This window comes from Carex rostrata, chromosome 11 (genome assembly GCF_964058835.1).
Source record: "Carex rostrata chromosome 11, lpCarRost1.2, whole genome shotgun sequence".
In the NCBI taxonomy this organism is placed as follows: domain Eukaryota; kingdom Viridiplantae; phylum Streptophyta; class Magnoliopsida; order Poales; family Cyperaceae; genus Carex; species Carex rostrata.
Window position 1 is genome coordinate 11,858,462 of NC_135928.1, and position 23,740 is coordinate 11,882,201.

The following is a 23,740-nucleotide window of genomic DNA, read 5'->3' on the forward strand; positions in this document are numbered from 1 at the left end:
ATGAGATTTACACTTGTTGCACCATCCAAATTTAAAAGTTAGGTGTAGATGTAATGAGACTTCTATAGTTCTATGTTCCTTTTTCACTAGTTGTGGATCGGCCCAATAAAAGTTGAGCGGCCCAAAACAGGAACTCAAATAGTCCCTTACTCCCTTAACAATAGCAGCGTACTATATAAGTCCTGGATGCTTAGTCCCACAACAACAATAAATTCGTGACAAATTAAAAGTACATAGAACAAAATTATATATTTATACTAAAAATATAAGTAATAAATCATTGATATAACAAAAAAAAAACAAGTAACACATAACTAATATTTATATATAGTTTAACTAGTATCGTACCCGTGCGTAGCAACGGAGATATATTATAAGATTGAACCGAATTTTTTTAAATATATTATTTTCTAAAAAAATATACCAAAAAAATATCGTTCCTGAGAAATTCCATTTCTACCATGGCCGCATATAGGGGATGCGACCTCTTTTACTAGGGGCCTTATCTAAGGGATGCGGGACCCTTTTTTTTTTCAGATGAGGTTATTTATTTGTTTGGGTTTTTGTTATTTGACATGATATTTAACCAATTACATTTGTTAGCTGTATTGGATTGTTTTCACGAGTTATTTTCAAGAATATTGTTTATTTTATGTTCGTTATACATACTTTTATCATGATATTTTTTTTATTTATGGCTTTTTCATTTTTTTTTTACAACAAAACGACATTTAAAACAAAAATAAATCCCACTTTCTTCTTATTTTCAAAAACCAAAACAAATGAAACATAATAAAAACCAAAACAATTAAAACATAACAAATAAGAAAAATCCAAACAAATAAAAAATCTCATCTGAAAAAAAGGGGGCCGCATCTCATAAATGCGGCCGTGGTAGATTTGGAATTGGACAAAAATGATGGTTTTTTTTTTAAAAATGGTATTTTTAAAAAATTTCGGAAGATTGAATAGAATATAAAGATACTTTTTTATTTGACATTCACACAAAATTAAGAAAAAATATATTTAAATGAAAATAAAATACACTAATAAAAAAAAACAAAAATTCAAATAATAAATAACAATAAATCAATTTAAGAAGAGAAAGTATTTTTGTTGTGGAGTGGAGTGTAAACAGATTAGATACGGATAGTTACAGATAGCTAGTAATTAAATTTTATCCTTATATGTTATAATTTTTTTAAATACAAATACAGATACAAATAATCTCAAACAAAACACATATACAAAAGGAATAATTTAAGTAATTTTTCGAATTCGAATTCAAACGAAATTGGATAATATCTGATCCATTTACACCCCTACCACCACCGCCCAAACTAACTTAACGATTGGTAAGCCACTAAGCCTTATATATGGCAATTTGGCATATATATATAGAGAGAGAGAGAGAGTGACTAATGTGCATTCGAATGTATATGAGCCGAAATACATACGGTCCAAATTTGACTTTTCAAAATCCAAACGGTCAATCCGAACCGTTCATCTTGTTCTCCATATTAATATGTGCTTGGAGACCAAATTTTATATTTTCTGAATTTTTTTTACTATTTATTAAGTAGTTTACAAAATTGTTGATCCAACGGTGGCTGCTGATTTTGAAAGTTTTGATGCTTAGATAGCAAGGAATAAAACAAAAATTTCATTCGACTCAAAACAAACGATCTAGTTATTGTAAGTGTAAGAAACAATCTTAATTAGTCTAATCAATAATGGAATAACATAATACCTTGGATTTGATCTCCAAATCAAATCAAGAAGAGTTGTCTTGCTTAGCAACTTCTTATTCCCTTCCTCCTTTAATGGTGGTTGTGCTTTAGCCCCTCAAATGACGAGCCTCCTTAGGTATCCACCGAGAGATTAAAAAAATACTTGTATCTCTAAGGCTAGTAAGAGATTAACAAGTAGAACCTTAATCATAGTTTAACCCTCTTCTTAATTTCTGAAAAACTTATTAGAGGATTTCTAGATCTCAACACATGAGAAAAATTGGAAGAGAGGAGAAAAGAGCAAATTTCGGCCAAGATATTTTTCACAGAATTTCTGACCTTTCGGTACTAAAATCCTTATATCTTTTTCTAGGTAACTCCAAACGACTTGAAATCTTCACCATTGGATTCTAGACTCCAAGGGCTACAGATTACATAGGTCATGCGTCCAGAATGATTAGTATTTTCCCTTTCAAATTCCAGTTCAAAGTTACCTAAAAAATATGTCCAGAAATTTCTTTGCTCTTTAATGAGATTGATTAGATTTAATGACATATTTAAATATTCCTTAAATCATGCAATTACTAATCAATTCTCCCCAGCATATATTTGGGCTTTGGGCTTAAACATATTAATCATATTAATATTTAATTAAGTCCACAATCTCATACATTAAAAGAGGCCAACATATAAATTAATATTCCATGTTAATTTATATGTATCTCTCATGTGTCAAAAGCTATTTAAAATATGTCACACATACTTTAAATATTACTAGAATTATTTTATAACATCTCCATGTCATAAAATTGTTCATATATTAATAACATATAATTTGTACAAATTAATTATAACTTCTTATAATTAACATAGCACATATTATATACATATCACATATGCTTTATTAATATATTTTCTTTTAATCTTTCATATGGTGTGACCCTATGGGATCCCATCATTATGGCAATAGAATTAAACATTTTAATTCTATAAATCAATGATACAACTAGCCATGGTATATTGATTACCCAAATGACGTGGATGAAAAAGCACAATGCAAAATCACGATCCCTGTAGCATTAAAAATGTTGTTGTGTCAATTCCTTGCCACATGATATCCAAATAATCGTAAGGTAGGAATGTGTCATCCTTACCAATTATTCTTTCTTGATTTCCTGAAGTTTAATTATGATATGATTATCATGTAATCATATTGCATGCACATAATATAAACTTTATCAAGGGGCCCAGAGATATCATCACTTATATTAACATATAAGGGACAATGGTTTCTTGATACGTATCGTTCTTCCGCATAAGTTATATGCACTGCAGTAACTGCCTTTATAACTCATGGTTAAAGAGAGGGTTGGACAGTAGCAACAATACACATCCCTTATGTAAGAAAAATAAATATCTCAACCAAAGAATTCTAGACACAATGAAATATCAATGACACAGAACACAATCCATATGATATTTCATTATTGGGTCTGTCCAGTGCCATACATCTCCATGTATGCACATGTGTGATTAGATCGATAACTCCTTATCGTATAACCTATAGAACATGGCCATCATCTAATCACCACACTTATCTTATATGGTCAACCAGTGTACCTTGCTGATTGCCAAGATAAGGAACATTTAAGAGTAAACAAATTTATTCATTGTGAAGTTCTACAATTTAAGTCATCAACTCAAATGATCCACTAATATGAATACTCAAGGTACAAAATGATAAAATCATTCACTAATAAACTAAACATATCATAGATATGATCTGGGTCTAGGACACCAACACTAACAGATTTTACTGTTTTGTTAAGCCACCGTTGGATCAACAATTTTGTAAAATACTTAATAAATAGTAAAAAATTCAAAAAAATGTAAAATTTGGTCTCCAAGCACATATTAATATGGAGAACAAGATGAACGGTTCGGATCGACCGTTTGGATTTTGAAAAGTCAAATTTGGACCGTATGTATTTCGGCCCATATACATTTGAATGCACATTAGTCACTCTCTCTCTCTATATATATATATATATATATATGAGGAGGGTTCAAATGCCTCCATTTTTTGTGCCTCCATTTTTAAAAACTTTAATAACTCAAAATTTAAATCTTAAAATTCAAAATAAAATCATTGGATATGAACTATATCATTTTATCTATGCACATGTAAAAAATTATGGCATTTCAACTTTGTTTTGATTGTCATCTTGAGCTTGTAAAAATGTATACAAATGTGGATAATTTCTAGACGTTGATTTTTCAACTTATTGATTCATATAAAAGCAAAATCAAAATGTGATAATTTTTTATGGGCACATAGAGAAAATAACATAGATTACATCTAACGGTTTTATTTCGACGTTTAAGTTTTAAACTTTGAGTTGTTTAAGTTTTTAAAAATGGAGGCATGATGGAGGCACAAAAAATAGAGACATTTGAACCCTCTTATATATATATATATATATATATATATATATATATGCTAGCATGCTATGCATAGCATAGAGCTCCTCCGTGCAACAGCTCGGATTTCGAGTTTTCAAAATCCTAACGGTCGATCCGAACCGTTCATCTTGTTCTTCATATTAATATGTTTTTGGAAACCAAATTTTACATTTTTTAGAATTTTTTTACTATTTCTTTAGATTTATTGAAAATCCCTGTTTTCAGCAAATCTGGACCATAAAAAAACAGCGATTTTCAATAAATCTAAAGAAATAGTAAAAAAATTCTAAAAAATGTAAAATTTGGTCTCCAAACACATATTAATATAGACAACAAGATGAACGGTTCGGATCGACTGTTAGAATTTTGAAAACTCAAAATCCGAGCCGTTGCACGGAGGGGCTCTATGCTATGCATAGCATGCTAGCATATTCCTATATATATATAGAGAATGGCTAAGCTCAAATCGTTTGTTCCTGGGCTCAGGAACAAACGATTCGGTTCTCCTATTTTTGAAGTTCAAACGGCCGATTCAAACCGTTAGATGTTTAATCTATATTAAAATGTGCTTGGAGACAAAATTTTATATTTTTTGGAATTTTTTTACTATTTATTAAGATAGTTTGAAAATTGCTGTTTTTATTAAAATTCTGCACCATAAAAAAACAGCAACTTTCAAACCATCTTAATAAATAGTAAAAAAATTCCAAAAAATATAAAATTTTGTCTCCAAGCACATTTTAATATAGATTAAACATCTAACGGTTTGGATTGGCCGTTTGAACTTTGGAAATCAGAGAACCGAAAACGATTTGAGCTTAGCCACTCTATATATATATATATATATATATATATATATATATATATATAGGACTTGGCTACGGTGCTATGGGTAGCTAAGAGGCATCCCGTGCTACGGCTCAATATTCGACTTTTCAAAATCCTAACAGTCGATTCGAACCGTTCATCTTGTTCTCCATATTAATATGTGTTTGGAGACCAAATTTTATATTTTTTGGAAAGTTTTTACTATTTTTTTAGATTTATTGAAAATCGTTGTTTTTCAGACAAATCTGAACCATAAAAAACAGCGATATTCAATAAATCTAAAAAAATAGTAAAAAATTTGCAAAAAATGTAAAATTTGGTCTCCAAGCACATATTAATATGGAGAACAAGATGAACGGTTCGGATCGACCGTTAGGATTTTGAAAAGTCGAATATTGAGCCGTAGCATGGGAGGCCTCTTAGCTACCCATAGCATATTAGCCAAATCCATATATATATATATATATAGAGTTAGGCTGGGGTGCTATGGATAGCATAGAAGCCTATATGCTACGGCTCAATATTCGAGTTTTCAAAATCCAAACGGTCGATCCGAACCGTTCATCTTATTCTCCATATTAATATCTGCTTGGAGACCAAATTTTACATTTTTCTGAATTTTTTTACTATTTATTAAGTATTTTACAAAATTGTTGATCCAACGGTGGCTGCACAAAACAGTAAAACCGTTGGATTAGCGATTTTCAAAGTGGCTTAATAAATAGTAAAAAAATTCAGAAAATTATAAAATTTGGTCTCCAAGCAGATATTAATATGGAGAATAAGATGAACGGTTCGGATCGACCATTTGGATTTTGAAAACTTGAATATTGAGCCGTAGCACGGGAGGCCACTATGTTATTCATAGCACCCCAGCCTAACTCTATATATATATATATATATTGGTAAATAAGGTTGAGAATTGGTAACCCGGTAAGTTTGAACTGAATCCAAGACGTGAGCATAATCCGACTATTCCAAATTTCCAATCAGTGCATTATCGTGTCCTTGATTGGTGTTCTAAGAGTAAGACTACAAGTCTACAACTACTCCACGTGCACTGGTGAACTACCTCCTCGTCCTTTTATGGTGTCGTGTCTTGTCCAAATCATCTAACCATGCTTTTATATCTTTATTTTTTGTGGCAGGAGTACTGATATAACTTGATTCTTGCGCATTTCAAGTTTTCAACTGCTCCTATCGCGAAGCAGTTGCACCCTACCTATTAGTAGATTCAGTCCCTTTTATTTATTATATGTAATTAATTATTAAACGGCTTTGCCATTTTGCCATTTTTAGTATACTTATTTTCTCCTCGTACGGTCCTGCAAACAGACAATAGGTTGGAATAGTGAATTGCAATCGGGCCGGTCCGGTCCATGTTCCAACGGGTTTATAGGTTCTAGTGTTTGGTAAACGGTCCGGACCGGGCAGTCCGGGCAAAACCCGAGCACGGGCACGGGTAGACACGGTTATGGGCGTCACGGGCACATGGGTACAATGGGTCGGGCATGACTGGTTTTTTTTTTCAAAAATCCTGCCCTGCTCGTTTAATACCCGTGCCCGTCACGGGTTCGGGAGCAGAACAATCCGAGTAGGGGGGGCCGGGCGGTCCGGTCCGGATCCGATTTTTTTTTTTCCTATTTTTTATGTTTGTTTTTCTTTTCTTTTTTTTCTCTTTGAAAACCAATAAATGGGGTAGGGGATGGGGGAAATGGGGGGAATTTTGGTTTAAAATTTGAATTTTAAATCAAAGGTAAAAAAAAAAAAAAAAAAACTGTCACGGGTTCACGGGCAGGGGCACAGGTTCACAGGCACGGACTCACGGGTACGGGGGTTCGGGTAAGCACGGGTTTTTTTTCCAAAAAATCGGATCCAGCCCATTTAATACCTGTGCCCGTGTACCCGTGGCACGGGCACGGTCCGGTCCGGGCACGGGCACGGGCGGACCGGTCCGAGTTGAGCCCGTGGGAGTTTTTACCAAACACTAACAGGTTCGCACGGTCCGAGTTCAGTGGATCCAAGTTGGAGAAGTTAGTCCAAATCTGTATTAGAATCACGATCCAATTTCACACGGTCCTGTCCGGATCTTTCTCTCTCTCTTTAAAACAGTAGTAAAATTATGGTTCTTTATATTGAACATGGATGCATATTTCTTAGAGCATCTACATCCCTAAAACTCAAAAGGATTTCTAAATAACTGTTAACTATTTTTTAGAAATTATGGTCTTTAAAGTTTCTAACTCTCACATCCCTGAAACTCATTTTAGAGTTTCTATTAAGCCACGTGAGCAACAAATTAAAAAAGGAGAAACAATTTGAGCCAATCATTTGACCAACATAGAGTTTATAAACAATTTCTTAATAAGAAACTTTCATGCATAGTTTTTAAATAAGAAACTCTCTCACATCACTGAAACTGGATTAGAAACTGCCACATCAGATTAGAAACTCTAATAGTTTCAGGGATGTAGATGCTCTAAATCTAAATGCAAGTTATTATTAGGAGAGACTAAAATATAAATCATAGATATCTAGATATCTTTAACATTAAAGTAGACAATTCTTGATACTTGATAAAATAAGTTAAGTTGTCAAATTTGTAAAGTCGAAATAAAATTAAATGTACAACAAATCATATGAAGAAAATTGAAAAAAGGATTTTCATTTTTTTATAATTTTCGTGACCAAATCATATTTATAATTATTAATTTTGTAAAATTTTATAATAATTTGCCCCTACAACATGTGTTAGTAAATATCAAGCTTTTATGCCATTCGATAAGTGAAGAACGATTCTGATTTATTCATTTTGGATAGTTGTAGGTAGAGAATCCCTATTCTCTTAAGTCATGTTTGATTATGGACTAAACAGTGGTATAAGGGCTTTAGGTCTCACTTATTCCACCAAACGTGGTTTAATTGAGCCGAATTAAAACAAAATAAGTCGATCTTTAGGCCGGACTAAATTGGTCTAAACTAACCCACCTCTTTAGGTGGTTTAATTTTAATTGAGTATGAGGCCTAACTTTTCATTATTTTTATTATTTTTAATCACTTTTTAAGGAATATAAAATAAGCAATTTTTTATTATTTATTTATAAGAAAACTTATAACTTTATCAATTATTCAATCAATATTTTTTTAAATGGCATAACTTTCTAAATCAACAAAATATGCAATTTAGAAAATAATTAAATAAAATATTTTTTAAATTGTACTACAAAATAATAAATTTTTTGTTCATCAACCTAACACATTTTTGACAAATAAATTGGTACACATATAACTTTAATTAAATAAGATTCATTAAATACAATGTGCTTCTCTAAGATATAGAATTAATTTATACATAACTCATTTTCTTGTACAATTTATTTCAATCAAAATGAAAAAGAAAAATATGAATAATAGTTTTATTATTGATATTACAAATTTTGTAAGACAAAATTATTTGTAATATCAAATCATGCCTTAAGCCATCAAATTCTTACCAAATAAAGAATAATTTAAGTCAAGATATAACTTTAAATATCAACCAAACATGAATAATTTAGATCGGCTAAGTTGGAATAACCAAGTTAGGTCTCATTAACTTTAGTACACAACCAAACATCACCTTAATTAATATAATATTTATGTTTAAATCCGATCCTAGATGATACACAAACTCTTTTAATATTCGTGCATAATAATGATTACACGGTCAAATTTAAACACAAATATTATGTTACCTCATAGTCATATCCATTTTTTTTCTCAAATCCCAATATGGAGATTTCTCCTCTATGTAACTCTCTCCACCCTCCAAGTATCTAATCTAACCTCTTTAATAATAAATCTAACATATCTAAAAATAAATCTAACATATTAAAAATAAATCTAACATATTTAAAAATAAATCTAAAATATTAAGATAAAAATAAATCTGAACTTACAAAATAAATTACAAAAAATCCGAAGTTAAAAATAAATCTAACATAACATATTAAAATCTAACATATCTAACATATTTAAAAATAAATCTAACATATGCAAAATAAATCTAATATATTTAAAAATAGATCTAACATAACATATTCAAAAATAAGTCTAACATTCAATTTAAATTTTAATACATTGAACATAAACTAAATCTAACATAACACATTAAAAATAAATTGAACATAAACTAAATCTAACATTCAATTTAAATTTTAAACTACTCTACAAAATCTAACAAAAATAAATCTACAAAAATAAATTGAACAAAAACTAAATTTAGCATTCAATTTAAAATTTAAATTACTCTACAGAATATAACATAAATAAATTTAACATAAACTAAATCTAACTTTTAATAACCTAACATAATTTAATCTAATTCTAACATAATTCAATCTATTTTTAATTTAGTTTATTTTCAATCTATTTAAAGTTTTAAACTAACCAAAGCAGCCTAAACAGTCCAGTTTCGGCCTCTATTTCATGTCGGAACAGTCTGTTTCGGGATATTCCGAACTATTGTATTTTGGTTTAGTAGTGTATGGCCAAAACTGGACTGTTTTCGGGCCGAAACATGACTAAACCAAAATGCAGTAGTTCGGGTCCAGGTGGGTTTGGTCCGGTTCTGAGGGGTTTGGTTCGCTTTTAGTCTGGTCCGGGTTTGGACAGGTCTAGTAAAAACTGTACCAAACTGTATCATACTAGGTTGGAAGGAATTCATATCACCTGAAGTAAAAACTGTACCAAACTGTATCATACTCCGGATCCAGTTACTTTTAGTTCAACCCTCCGACTCGAGCGAGAGTTTGATACAGTTTGGTCTGGTCCGAATCCGATCCACAGTTCGGACGGTTCAGTCATGAACCATTTGAGTTTTTTCAAGATACTAAATTGGAAGGAATTCATATCACCTAAAGTAACTGCAATTTTTGAGTTTAGGACAGAAGAGGTTACGTACATTCAATCTCGAATTGTATTGGTCTAAATTCTAATTGGATAGTTCGGATTTAAACTCAAACTTTTGAGTTACTTTCAGAATATCTGACTCACTTGAAGTTGGAATAGGAAGTGACCCTTTTTTTTTTTTTTTTTTTTGTAAGTGAGCTTGGTATGGTAATTAGAGTGGAAAAAACGTGTCATGCTGTGACTAACACGTTGTGATTTTAGTCTTGTACCGTGTTATTCTGTAATTAATTAAGTTAATTTTTTATGTGTTGTGCTGTGTCTAAAATGTCAATAGGTGGTCACGGCACGTGAATAGTCACACCACGTCACGCTGTGCCCAAACGTGCCGTGATCAAACGCGACTCACGTGACCATTTAATCATAATTTCTGTTACAATTCTAAATAGCTACATAATAGTTGCAACATGACTTTTTCGAACCTTAAAAGTTATAACGTTATCAGTCGTTTTCAATATTATAGCTACACAATAGCTAGTTATAACTATCTTTTTAGCCTTTCCGCAATGATGCGATAATCACTATTTAAAATCTTGTTGAAAACTTATTCAATAAATTTGCTAAGCTGATTGTTTGAATTCAAAAAATAAACGAGATAACATGAACTGAGCTAAAGAAGTAAAGAACTAATTTTTAATCTAGTGGCAAAGATACATTATGTCTATATGAGAGATTATAAATTTAAAATCTAAATAAAAAATTCTTTATTATAATAACAAATATATTAAATAATTAGATAACTTAGACCTCTAATCCTTATTAAAAAAATAAACTAAAATAATACAAGTAGAATCTCGCCACACCATCCAAATCCAGAGAAAAGGACTTTAATTTTCCACCTAGCCCAATATATATATATTTTTTTGGATAAAATATCTAGCCCAATATTTTCAATCATTTGTTGGTAGGTCACATGAAACAGTCGCAATCTTGCCTCGAGTTTTACAGGGCATCTTAGGTTGATGAATCTGAGAACGACTAAACCGGTTCATACAACCTACGAGTCATATATAATATTATTTTAATTATATTATTCATACACTGTATAAAATCAAAAAAAAAAATTATTAATATCTTTATCCGTAATTTAAATCTGCTATGAAAAATCAATCAAATAGCTGCATTAAGTTACGGTGTTTACGTATGTATGTAACAATCTTGACAACTTCAACCAGTATAGTCACCGCTGTCTAATGCAGATGGTTAAGACACCCGCACTCTTCTATGAGAGAACGTGAGTTCGAACTTTGTTGAAAGCAAAAAAAAAAAAAGTGTGCGTTGCCTATAAGTTATAATAATAATAAAAAAAAAACTTCAACCAGTATATATAAAATGAGGAGGATTCAAATGCCTTCATTTTTTTGCCCGTATCCTGCTTTCATTTTTGAAAACTTTAATAACTCTTAACTCTAAAACTTACAAATTAAAATCAAATTGTTGGATATGATCTATATCATTTTATCTACGCACGTGCAAAAAATTATAAAAATTCATCTATAATTAATATAATTTTAAAAATATGTGGAGATGGACAACAAATTAAAATTGTTCTATTTATTCGACAGTTCAGTTTGAAGAATGCAAAATTAGGGACATCAATGGATAATTGGGTATGGTACGTGTTGGGTGGGGATATTTTCGTATCTATAGTTTTATTCATACTTTACCCTATCTATTAAATTTTAATTTATTCATACCTTACTCTTACCTATTAAAATAATAGACAACGAAATGACTAACGGTAATTAGCGAATAAATAAAAAATATAACAAATAAATAAATATATTAAATACATCATGTATCCACACAAAAATATAAAAAAAGTTATATTTATTGTATCCCATTTATAATTTTATCCTATTATTTTAAAATATATAAATTATTAATTAAAGAAATAATAAAATATTGTACAAATCAATTTTATTATAAAATACTAATTACAAGACTATATATAATGTTGGATAAATTAATTTATCATAAATGACTAAATTAAAAAAATGAAATGTAATATAAATCAATCTAATTATAATAAAAAAAATTATACGTTATATTTTATATAAAACAAGATATCATATATAATTTATATTTATTAATTATTCTATAAGGTAATGAATACTGAATAGTTCTTATCAAATAATATATGATACCAGAATAGCTCTTTAGCTAATTGCCAAATAAAGAAAAAAAAAGTTAAACTTTTCAATGGCACCATATTTTTTTGTGCTTCATGGTTTTAATGATTAAAAAATCACGAGGAAGGACAATTCAATAATGCTTCCTGCGTTTTATAATTCTATCAAAAATATATCATGGCATCTTTCCCTGAAATAGGTAAAACGTAGAAAAGATGGTTAAGGGTAAGATATTGACAGAGCTATTTTGATTATATACAGCACACAGTTAGAGACAAAACAAAATAAAAAAATGGATGACTCATGACTGATGTATTGTCCTGTCCGAAATCAAAATAGCTCGGTCAATAACATTTTCCAAGAAGGAAGGTCACAACTCACAATCGCATATCATTAGCGAATTCGTATCCTCTGCATTAACTCAAGAAAAAATCTTTTGAGTTAATACATCTGAACCGTCCGATTTGCTTTAAGAACTGTGCGAACTTGAGCCACACTAATATTAAAGGGATCCGATTAAAATCAGACGGTTAAGATTCGTTAGATCAAAAAAATGCTCTTCTGAGTTAATGCAGACGATGCGGACTCTATCGTTAGCTGTCTCAATGAAAATAGAGTGTGTATCTTCTGAGATATCTCATATTTTGCATTATCGACGTGTCCGGTGTCTATTCGGGGATAGCGCGGGGGCCAGTATTAGTAGAGCTTTGAGATTCGTGTAGAATGTATTTGAACGGTTGAAATTCTCCAAAAAGTCGCACAAAATATGAGATATCTCAGAGGATGCTAATTCATGAAAATAAAGGATTGATTATTAATTGAATTAATGAGAGCTTTCTCTCTCTCTTTCTCGCATTAGTCCCCACCCAAAAACCCAACCCCAACCCCAGCTACAGCCATTCGTCCGAGCTGGTCAGCGACCGCTTCAACCGCATCGCTTTCCCCCAACCAATCTCTCTCTCTCTCTCTCTAGATTAGGGTTTTCCTGAGTTTGTTTTGTGTTGGTTCGTTTGGTGCGATCTCGTTAGGTAATCTCGCCTGTTTTTGCGTGCATTTTCTCGAAATAAAAGGAAGGCGAGAGAGGCGAGGTGGGATTCTTCTTTCGCTAACCTAACAGAGGTGGTGGATCTGAGAACGAGCGAGATGAGCGCGTCGAGGTTTATAAAATGCGTTACTGTCGGTGACGGCGCCGTCGGCAAGACTTGCATGCTCATCTCCTACACCAGTAACACATTTCCCACGGTGAAAATATTTTTCATTGTTTTTCCGATTTTAGACACATTAGAGCCGAAATGAAACTCCTGTCATAGTTTTTTGTTGATTTTTCTGTGAGAATTGAAGTACTGTGATCAATGTAGTTGAAAAAGTTAGAATTTGTTTCCTTTTTATATTTAATCTGAATCCATTCCATTTGTACCAGTCTTTCAGGTTTTATTTTGGTTAAAATTTGGTCTTGAAAGTTAATGTTTGAGTTTTGGAAGAATTGTGAAGTTAATTTGCAGAATTTTACTGGGAAGGTACATTTAGTTTTGAAGGGATCAAATTGTACTCTGTATAATTTACAGATTCCGTGCCAGTTAAAACCTAATTGCTCATGACAATTGCACGCATACTAGCACATTAGATAGGTTTTGATATAATGAAGCAAAAATAATTAGTATACTGGTGCATTTTGAGAGATCTGTACTATTTTATTAAATTTTATTCAGTTGTGGCATCATGTATCTTTGAGCTAAAGCATATAAGAGACAATGAAACTTTTAGTACTAAGCATTTTGTTGCCGTATTCTGTTCTGAATTTCTGACTTCTGAAGGTGTGCCTAATTTATTTGGCTGGTTTCTTTAGGTTATTATGCAATTCTTCTACTGATATAAATCCTTAGTCATGCTTTGACTATTTTGTCATTTTTGATGTTCTATCCAAAAATGCTAAAATTTTCTAATGATTTCTAATAGAGAGAATAAAGACGTTCTTTGTGTGATTTTGAATTTTGATATGTAGTTCTGGATTATAATTAATGTATTTATTGCTTTGATTGTTTATTTCCGTAAGCTTAAGCTGCAAGGTACAGTGATCTATTTCCTTACTAGTTACTATTATTTTAGTATTGTTTTTCTTCTTGTGTTCTTTTAATGCTTTCCTAATGCAAGACGAAATGAAGTCTAGTATAATATAAATAGTAACCATCTTTTTGTTTAAGTTGTTATATACTAAAGAGCAAATTGATAATTACTATTTAGAATAAATTTGGCTTAAGTTTAGCTCTCTATATCCTTTTGTTTCTGTTATGTCATAAAACTTTATTGGCTGTGGATTTACTAAACTAAGAATCATTGTGTTTCTTTTGCAGGATTATGTACCTACTGTGTTTGACAACTTCAGTGCTAATGTTGTTGTGGATGGAAGCACTGTCAACCTTGGCCTCTGGGACACTGCAGGTATTTTTTCTTCTTTCTGTATTCTTCATTCTTTTGTTCTTGCTGAGTCTATTTGTGTTTTCAATATAGCAATCTAAACATTTCCCAATTTCAATTAGGTTCTTCAACTTCATTTTGCAAATAATCAAAACTATAAAGACTTGGGAAAAAGCTATTATTGCTTTGTTTATCCTTTTTTATTATTATGATTATTATTATTATTTAATGCTTTGTTTTCTTCTCGTAATAATCTAAATATGAATAATTCAATCAATGTAACAGGACAAGAGGACTATAATCGGTTAAGACCTTTGAGTTACCGTGGTGCTGATGTTTTTCTCTTGGCTTTTTCTCTAATTAGCAAGGCCAGTTATGAAAATGTTTCTAAAAAGGTTCATACTAGCTCTTTAGGTTTTCCTTTTAATTTGTTTTACAGTCAATAATATTCTGTTTGTATTAATTATTTACCTTTTAATCTGTTGTGTTATTATCAGTGGATACCTGAGTTGAAACACTACGCACCTGGGGTGCCTGTTATTCTTGTTGGGACCAAGCTTGGTAATTCCTTTTTTTTTCAAAATTTTAACATTACTAGTTGTTGGTCTATATTATTTTACATGCCATTTCTTGGTGTTGTGTCCTACTCATCTTAGTTTCTTCTCTACGCATGTAACTTGTTTTAGAGATAAAACTTCATTTTCTATCATATGGTTGTAAGTTGAAACTTCACTATCTGTTTCATCTGACCTAACTGGGATTTAAGAATTGTCATTATAACAAAACTTTTGAAATTCATGAATGTGTCATGTCCTTTTCTCATTAGAAGGTTCTTTTGATCCTCTTCATGGCGTAGAACTTAAAAGCCTGTAATGAATTTATCAGTGTAAATCTTATAGAGATTGTGTGATTGATTTAGATCTGAGGGATGATAAGCAGTTCTTTGCCGATCACCCTGGTGCTGTTCCCATCTCCACTGCTCAAGTAATTGTCTTGTTTTTACATTCTACCTTATTTTTTTAAACCATAACCCTTCTTATATTGCACTAATATTTCTTTTGTTCTGTATTTTGTCAAGGGAGAAGAGCTAAGGAAGCTCATTGGCGCTGCTGCTTACATAGAGTGCAGCTCAAAGACACAACAAGTATCTTCTCTTGTTTTTTTAACTTCCTCTTTCTTTCGCAAATTTCACCCTGCCTTTTTCCATACCACCATTTTGTTATTTCTTATGTTTGCAACCTAAACCCCTATTTTCTTGGGTCTTTAACTACACCCAACCCATTATACCAGTGTTAAGCAAAAGTGACTAGGTTGTCCCAAAGTCTTATTAGGAAACATTCTTAGTATATAAGTTCGAATTTGCTTCAATTTAAACAAGAGATAGTTCCATTTATGGATGTTGTTTGCAAAAGCCATACAATGTTTAATGTTGTTAATTTGAGCAATGCTTGCTGTTATTTTGTTACTGTGAAATATTGGGTTTAATTTGTGTAAACCCCTTCTCAATTTTGAGAATCTAACATATTTTCTCTCTCCTCCCCTCCCACTACAAATAGAATGTGAAGGCAGTTTTTGATGCGGCCATTAAGGTAGTGCTCCAGCCACCCAAGCAAAAGAAGAAGAAGAAGAAGAAGTCACAAAAGATTTGCTCAATAATGTGATAAGATTTATCTACAAGGGAATGAAAACTCAGCAGCAGAATTAGTGATCTTTTGGGAAGTAGTCTTAACTGTATAGCGTACTACTGACCACATTTGAAGTTGCTAATTGATTGATGCATGGAGTTATTTGATGGTGCTTTTCATTTCTCTTTGATGTGGTCTTAACAACCAACCTATCTTTACTGCTATCTTGGCTGTCATGTGATTCTAAATTGTGAGTTCATTGGGTGGTCGTTCTTTTGTGGACTTGTATTGTATCTTGTTTTGAATCACTGAGAGGTCTCGATTTCTGCTTGCTTTTAGTAAGATATTTATTTCTAGCTTAGTGTACTCACTTGAAACTCTCTTGTGAGTATGTTTATGTATAGGTTTAAAATTATGTATTGAACTATTATTATGCTCCATTTTGATGTCTTGATAACTCGAATTACTTCCCAAAATTATTGCAAGTTCAACGGGGTAAAAGTTTTGATCTATACCAGTGATCATGGATTATACCAACACTTGTGCTACAATTAGTTATCTGCACCTTATAGCGATGGTTTCATTATTCATAGCACAATATACGCATCATTTGAATCTTAATGGTATAGTTCACAAATCTACCTGAAAAAATATTATAAAAGTTAAAAATTACAACTGAGGGAGGCCATGGTACCATGCATAGCGCAGTTGGTTCGTGCTACATAGTGATATTTTCATTTTCAAAATCTAAATAGTTGATTTGAACTGTTCAATATAATTTTCATATGAAATGTAATTGCAAAATAAATTTTATATTTAATTTTTTACTATGTTTTGGATTAGGTAAAAAATCACTACTTTTGAATGGTAAAAAATCTTTAGATCAAGTAATTTTCTATTTATCTAAAAAATAAAATAAATATTATAAAAAATGTCAAAATGTCAAAATTTTGATCTAAGTACATTTTCATAATAGAGATCATTTTGAATAGTTCATATCGATTATTTAAACTTCCAAAATAAAGATATTGATCCATAATATTGATCAAAATGCGCTATGCATAATACAACTAACAACAACTTTGTATTAATTTTTTTTTTATTAAAGGATCTCATTACAATATCTTTTAGATATTATTCTCGAAAATAAAATACAAAGTAAAAACTTAGAAAAAAAAAATTGCAAAGTTCAAATTCTTTAATAATAGTTTTCTGAAGATAGACAACTCCTGAAAGGGAAAAGTAACACCTTCGATCATTTATATTTTTATCGTTGCAACCAGAAAAAATGATCATCCTCATATATAATGAAAGAAATAGAATTTTCTTTAAAATGCAAAATTTTTCAAAATCCAGGCAATCATGAATTCGCATGATCCCAGATGAATGTGTAAAAAATAAAATAATTAGCTATTTAAATTTTATAATCTCAAATGATCCCCTTCCTCGCTTGAGCAGTCTAAGTAGGACACACATGAAAAAAAGAGCTTAAGAACGGCTCGGATGGAGGAACAGAAGAGTGCTATATTTCTTAAGAAAATGAGCAGATTTCAATCCCCAAGGACTAAAAGTGGAATTCATATCCTCTGAGATATCTCAAACTTTGCGTGATTTTATGGAAAATCCCAACCGTTTAAGGACGTTCTACACGAATCTCAAAGCACACAAAATACGGACCCCCTACATCACCCCCGAATAGGCACCGGACACGTAGGTCACGCAAAAGTTGAGATATCTCAGAGGATACGCACTCCTAAAAGTGAGAGTCAGGTGGCAAATGAAAAGCAAAAGCAGATGCCACATGGCGCAAATTAAGAGCGTCTTATCTTGCATTTGTGGTCCTTATCCCGCTTTGGTTTGGATTTGAAGACTTTGGAGAGCGCTAGCTGCTAAGCGCCAAGGCGCGTAGTGACCGTTGATTCCCTCCAACGCTCCGGGCCACTTCTCTTTTCTCCTTCTCTTATCCCCCACTTTTGATTAACGTCCCACAAAAATTTTCTAGCCTCATAACACGCCAACCCGATAGAATTGCCTCGACTATATCCACACCTAAACACTCTCCTCTCTGCTTCCTAAATCGCAACATCATTTCTCATTTGAAGAAAATGGCAAAGCCCATATCCATAGAAGTGTGGAATCCGAGCGGCAAGTATAGAGTCATCAGCACAAAGCCGATGCCTGGCACCCGTTGGATCAAGCTTCTAACTGATCAAGATTGTCGTGTCGAGATCTGTACCGAGAAGAAAACTATTCTCTCTGTCGAGGATATCCTCGCACTTATTGGCACTAAATGTGACGGTGTAATTGGACAGGTATATATGTGTTTTCATCTCTCATCTGGTACTGGCATTATAGCATGATATGTGTATGATTAAATGCCTGAATGAAATGTATGTATCCAGCTGACTGAAGATTGGGGAGAGGTTCTGTTCTCTGCTTTGAAAAATGCTGGTGGGACCACCTTCAGTAACATGGCAGTTGGTTATAATAATGTTGACGTGGATGCCGCTACCAAGTATGGTATTGCAGTTGGAAATACTCCGGTATATATGTGAAAATTCTTTCTTTCATTTTTCTCTGAATTATTGGTAGGGGTGAAAACGGTATGGATAATATCCGATCCTTATTTGAAAACTTAGATGTGGATATCCGATATTCAAATATCTGTGTGATAAGGATACTGATATAGTTTTACGTTTCAATTATCCGTATCCGGATAGTAGATATATACCATATATTTTAATATATATTATGAAAATTTTATGTTATTGACCATTATAATTAGATAAATATTACGAACTGTAATATTTTTTATTATTTTTTTTATATTATTTCATAATTATCCGATCTGATTCGGACCCGTATCCGTATCCATCTAATATCCGCTCTGTATCCGTATCCGGAAAATGAATAAAGGGATATGGATATGGTTTTACCACTGTCCGCTCCGTTTTCACCCCTAATTATTGGATTCAATCTTGTGGATAACATTCTAATTTAAGAATTAACTTGTTTGGTACATATATAGGGAGTTCTTACAGAGACAACTGCAGAGCTAGCGGCTTCACTTTCCCTGTCAGCCGCTAGAAGAATAGTTGAAGCTGATCAGTTTATGCGTGCTGGACTCTATGATGGATGGCTTCCTAATTTGTATGCATATTTAATTATGTTCTTGGTGCTTTCCTATGCTTTTAATAGTTTAAAAGAACCTTGCAAATACAATACCAGCTTTTGATGATTGATTCAACAGGTTTGTTGGAAATCTTCTCAAGGGGCAGACAGTTGGAGTGATTGGAGCTGGCCGTATTGGATCAGCCTATGCTAGGATGATGGTACTATCTAATTTCGTTCGAATTAGATTTTCAGTCAAGTAATCTTAATTGTTTGTAATTATAAGGGTACTTTGGTCAAAAGAAATGATGTACATTTTTTTTTTTTTAAATAAATGTAGGTTGAGGGTTTCAAGATGAATCTCATTTACTATGACTTGTATCAATCCACAAGACTTGAGAAGTTTGTCACAGGCATGCTTTCTTTTTCTTTCATATTATGTCTTCAAAACCTTAAGATTTTATGTAATAAAATATATTTTTCCTATCATAGCTTATGGCCAATTTCTGAAAGCAAATGGCGAGCAGCCAGTTGCATGGAAAAGAGCAGCCACCATGGAGGATGTCCTTAGAGAGGCTGATGTGGTTAGCTTTTGACATTTATACTAATTGAAAGGAAGACTTTACGGGTTCACCCCTTTTGGATGGAGCAAGAATAGCACTAACCTGAGAATAACACTATTTTTTTGAGCTATTCGATGTTTGGATGGAGTAAGAATAGTACTAATCCACTATTCTTTGTTTGTCTTATATGAGTTAGTTCACTATTCTATTAATCCAACCAAAAGTTGAGTTAGCTACTATTCTCAAACTTGAGATTAGCTCTATTCTTGCTCTATTCCTTGTTTTATCCAAATGTACCCTTAAGAGTAGAACTAGGGTGTTCCTAAGTTCACCAAGTCTCTTTGTGAGATCAACTCTAAAACCTATGAGATTGACTTGAAAGTCCTCATGCGAACCGTAGAAAGCCGTCTACCTTACGAGTGATACATCTACATACAAATTTTTTTAACTTTCGAATTACTTTAGCATAAAGTCAAGCGGTCAAAATTAGAAGGTTTATAAATTAATTTTAATGCATTCATTTTTTTGAACACTTTTTGACCACTTGACTCTATACAAAATTAATTCGAAAGTTTAAATTTTGAGAAAATGTAACGTCCCCCGGGCTACAGTCTCCCGAAAATCCCCGTGTATAAAAGCCTTATCTTTTTAGTTTAGTTCTGACGCGCTTTCAACTGCCACAACTGCCATAATTTCAAGTACAATATGTATGTTTATAGGATAATATGTGTATGTTTATAGGATAATATGTGTATGTTTACAGGATACTATGTGTATGTTCACAGGATAATATGTGTATGTTCACATAAGGTGGTCCCCAATAGCTGTCACGCGTTTTTAACAGCTTTCACGCGTTTTTATGTTGACAGGATTTGTAGAATTAGTTTACAGGATTTAGTATTGATGTTTACAGAATTAGTTGAAAATATCCGGGGATTTTTGGGGGACTGGAGTTGGGGGACTTGGAGTTGGGGGACTGTTAGCTGCTTCCTTAAATTTTTTATATGTAGACGCATCACTCGTAAGATAGATGAGTTTTAACGGTTCGGATTAGTCATTTGAAGTCGATCTGATAGATTTTAGAGTTGAGTTCACAAAGAGACTTGGTGAACTTAGTAAGACCCTAGTTCTACTCTAAAGATAAAGATTTATACAATCTACATAATTTGTACATGTAAGCAGTTTCTTTTAATTATAATTCATCAAAATTAATATTTGGAAGATGTGTGTAGAGTGTAGACACAAGCAATCCTCATCTTAGCTCTGATCACAGAATAATTGCAAGACTGTAGTAATTATTTGATTGATGCAATTTGTTTTGTATTGTTTGACAGATTAGCCTGCACCCTATATTGGACAAAACTACATACCATTTGATAAACAAGGAGAGCCTAGCCATCATGAAGAAAGTAAAAAACCCACTTCTTATAATAGAAGGATTAATATAAATAAATTATATTACTTATGCTCCAAACTAAGAGGCTATTCTGCTTCTTTATAGGAAGCAGTACTTGTGAATTGTAGCCGAGGCCCAGTAATAAACGAAGTAGACCTTGTGGAGCATCTCCGAGTAAACCCTATGTTTCGTGTTGGTCTTGATGTTTTTGAGGTAACTCTTTTACTTTCTATATACAAAGTATAAAAAAGCACAATAAATTGGATTTCTATGCATCATTGTTTCAGATAAAATAACTGTTTCACATGGTATCATAGCAAAAGTCCCAAAATGAAATCCTAGACTCAAAAGTTAATAGGAGTTAGAAATTGATTTTTCTCTCAAGTCTGAAATGAATTTTTGTATATTACTTGAACAGGATGAGCCTTACATGAAACCGGGACTGGCTGAAATGAAAAATGCTGTAGTTGTTCCTCACATTGCATCTGCTTCCAAGGTAAGCTTTTTAATCTTTTACAATTTAAATATTTTGATATATAAATTTGGAAAAAGCATAGAGGCACACATTTAATTAGTGAAAATATAGTAGTCAATTTAAATCGTCCTATCAAACAAGGGTAAATATGAAAATATTTGCTTTGTTCTTAAGACCACCTCCCAATTTAGTAAGGAAGTATTCACTAATAAATTTGGACCATGACAAAAATTACTTTTCTATCCTTGTCATTTAATATTAGGAAACTCAAAAAAGATAGAATAACCATCAGATCAATAAATATTAACTACTCACCAAAAACCTGATGTATTAGAGCAATTTTCATAATCGATATGTACTTTCCAGTGGACACGGGAGGGAATGGCTACACTTGCTGCTCTGAATGTACTGGTAAGTAAAAATAATACCTAAGATGTGTAAATTCCATTTTTCTCCTTCGTTGGAAGTCTGATTTCACATTTATGTTTTCGATGACAGGGTAAGATCAAGGGATATCCTGTTTGGGCTAACCCAAATCAAGTCGAACCATTCTTAGATGAGAACTCTGTCCCTCCACCGGCTTCTCCAAGCATTGTTAATGCCAAGAAACTTGGTACATTCCCAGATTCTCTATTTAGACCTTCTTCTGCTAAAATTTATTTGTATTATTTATGGTACCAACCTTGCCTAGATCACTAATTCAACACGTGTGCATATACTCTACCGAACATAAGAAACAGTTATGTCTCCACACTCCGAAATTTTTATTTGTAGCACAAAAAAAAAAAAAGATAAACCAAAAGACCCTAGATTTGGGGGATTTCCAAATTTACCTGGGCCCCACAACCCCCCATAAATGGGCTGCAGATTGATTGTACGGTCCGGGTAAATATGAAAATCCCCCAAATATAGGTCTTTTGTTTTTTTGTTTTTTTATTATGGTATTTAAAAAAATTTCGTCTCCCCACTTGATGCGCTGATCCCGGAAGTTTGTACCACATGATACTGCCCACAACTTCTTACCTGAGAAAATGCTTCCTTCACTGATATATTCTGTTAATTTTGACACAATAACTCTACTTGTAGGGTTGCCTACTTCAAAGCTTTGAGTCTGTGGGCTATTACTTCAGGTTAAGAGGCTTGAAGTCATAAAATCTACATGACATATTCAGATAAAATAAATGGTTTTGATGTATATTGGTTGGATGGGTTGTGATATTTTTGACTGGTATAGTTGCTGGAGGGTAGTTAGTGGAGCAAATCAGTTGATGCACACAACTAAATCTAAGCAATTGATTTTCTTTCTGAGCTTCAATGATGGGATTAGAAACAAGAAAGAGATCTCAAATCATGCAATAGTTTCGGTACAGAAAACATAATAGTTGAACAATAATATCATGATTACATGAATTAGGCCAATCTTTGGAATATGAAAAATCAAATTAAAGTCTATGAAAAAGAAAAAGAATTTCAAACTTGCATCACTTACCAGTCACCAAAAACAATATGGGACAGCATCCATGCAACTAATATAATATTAGTTTGCTAAATACTCTGAGCCTGAGCTTCTGATATACTGTATATGCTTTCTCTGAGGGATGGTAGCTGTTCCAAAATACATGCTTAGGCATCTGCACAAACCATACAAGTAATTGGGTTGCACAAAATGGCTAATTTATAATAAATTATCCATGTGTTAAATCTTTATAAAAAGGTTCATTGGTTATGATAAACGGTAAAAGAAGAGGCGAATAATTTTCTGTCTTGAACAAGAAAAAGGTTTGCTGATGTGTTTGTCAAGTCTATGTGAGCAATTAATACAAAACAGTTACAGTAGAAGGGCGTCCAATTTGAATTGAATATGATAGTTCAGATTTTGATTGAATAAAAAAAAAAAATCAAAAATTCAATTAAACCAATCCCAATAGTTAGGAGTTATGAATTGTTTTTTTTTACAAAGGAAAGTCAGGTTCAAGGGAGAGTATTTGGAAACATTTTTTAACACGTTAATATAAAAATAAAAAATAAGAAAAACGAAATTCAAAATTAGATATA

The 23,740-nt window shown here is 32.1% G+C and overlaps 2 protein-coding genes across 2 annotated transcripts; both read left to right on the forward strand.

Moving 5' to 3' along the window:
* Positions 1 to 12,913: 12,913 nt before the first annotated feature.
* On the forward strand, positions 12,914 to 16,597 carry LOC144561660 (rac-like GTP-binding protein 5). Its single transcript, XM_078310686.1, has 7 exons — positions 12,914 to 13,342; positions 14,452 to 14,539; positions 14,801 to 14,910; positions 15,013 to 15,076; positions 15,435 to 15,499; positions 15,594 to 15,659; positions 16,072 to 16,597. Exons 1-7 carry the CDS (start codon positions 13,244 to 13,246, stop codon positions 16,174 to 16,176), a joined length of 597 nt encoding a protein of 198 aa, XP_078166812.1. The 5' UTR covers positions 12,914 to 13,243; the 3' UTR covers positions 16,177 to 16,597.
* A 1,387-nt stretch (positions 16,598 to 17,984) lies between these two features.
* On the forward strand, positions 17,985 to 23,000 carry HPR (hydroxypyruvate reductase). Its single transcript, XM_078310685.1, has 12 exons — positions 17,985 to 18,452; positions 18,543 to 18,683; positions 19,169 to 19,290; positions 19,391 to 19,472; positions 19,592 to 19,664; positions 19,744 to 19,835; positions 21,149 to 21,223; positions 21,316 to 21,423; positions 21,629 to 21,706; positions 22,052 to 22,096; positions 22,184 to 22,298; positions 22,772 to 23,000. Exons 1-12 carry the CDS (start codon positions 18,246 to 18,248, stop codon positions 22,792 to 22,794), a joined length of 1,161 nt encoding a protein of 386 aa, XP_078166811.1. The 5' UTR covers positions 17,985 to 18,245; the 3' UTR covers positions 22,795 to 23,000.
* Positions 23,001 to 23,740: the final 740 nt, after the last annotated feature.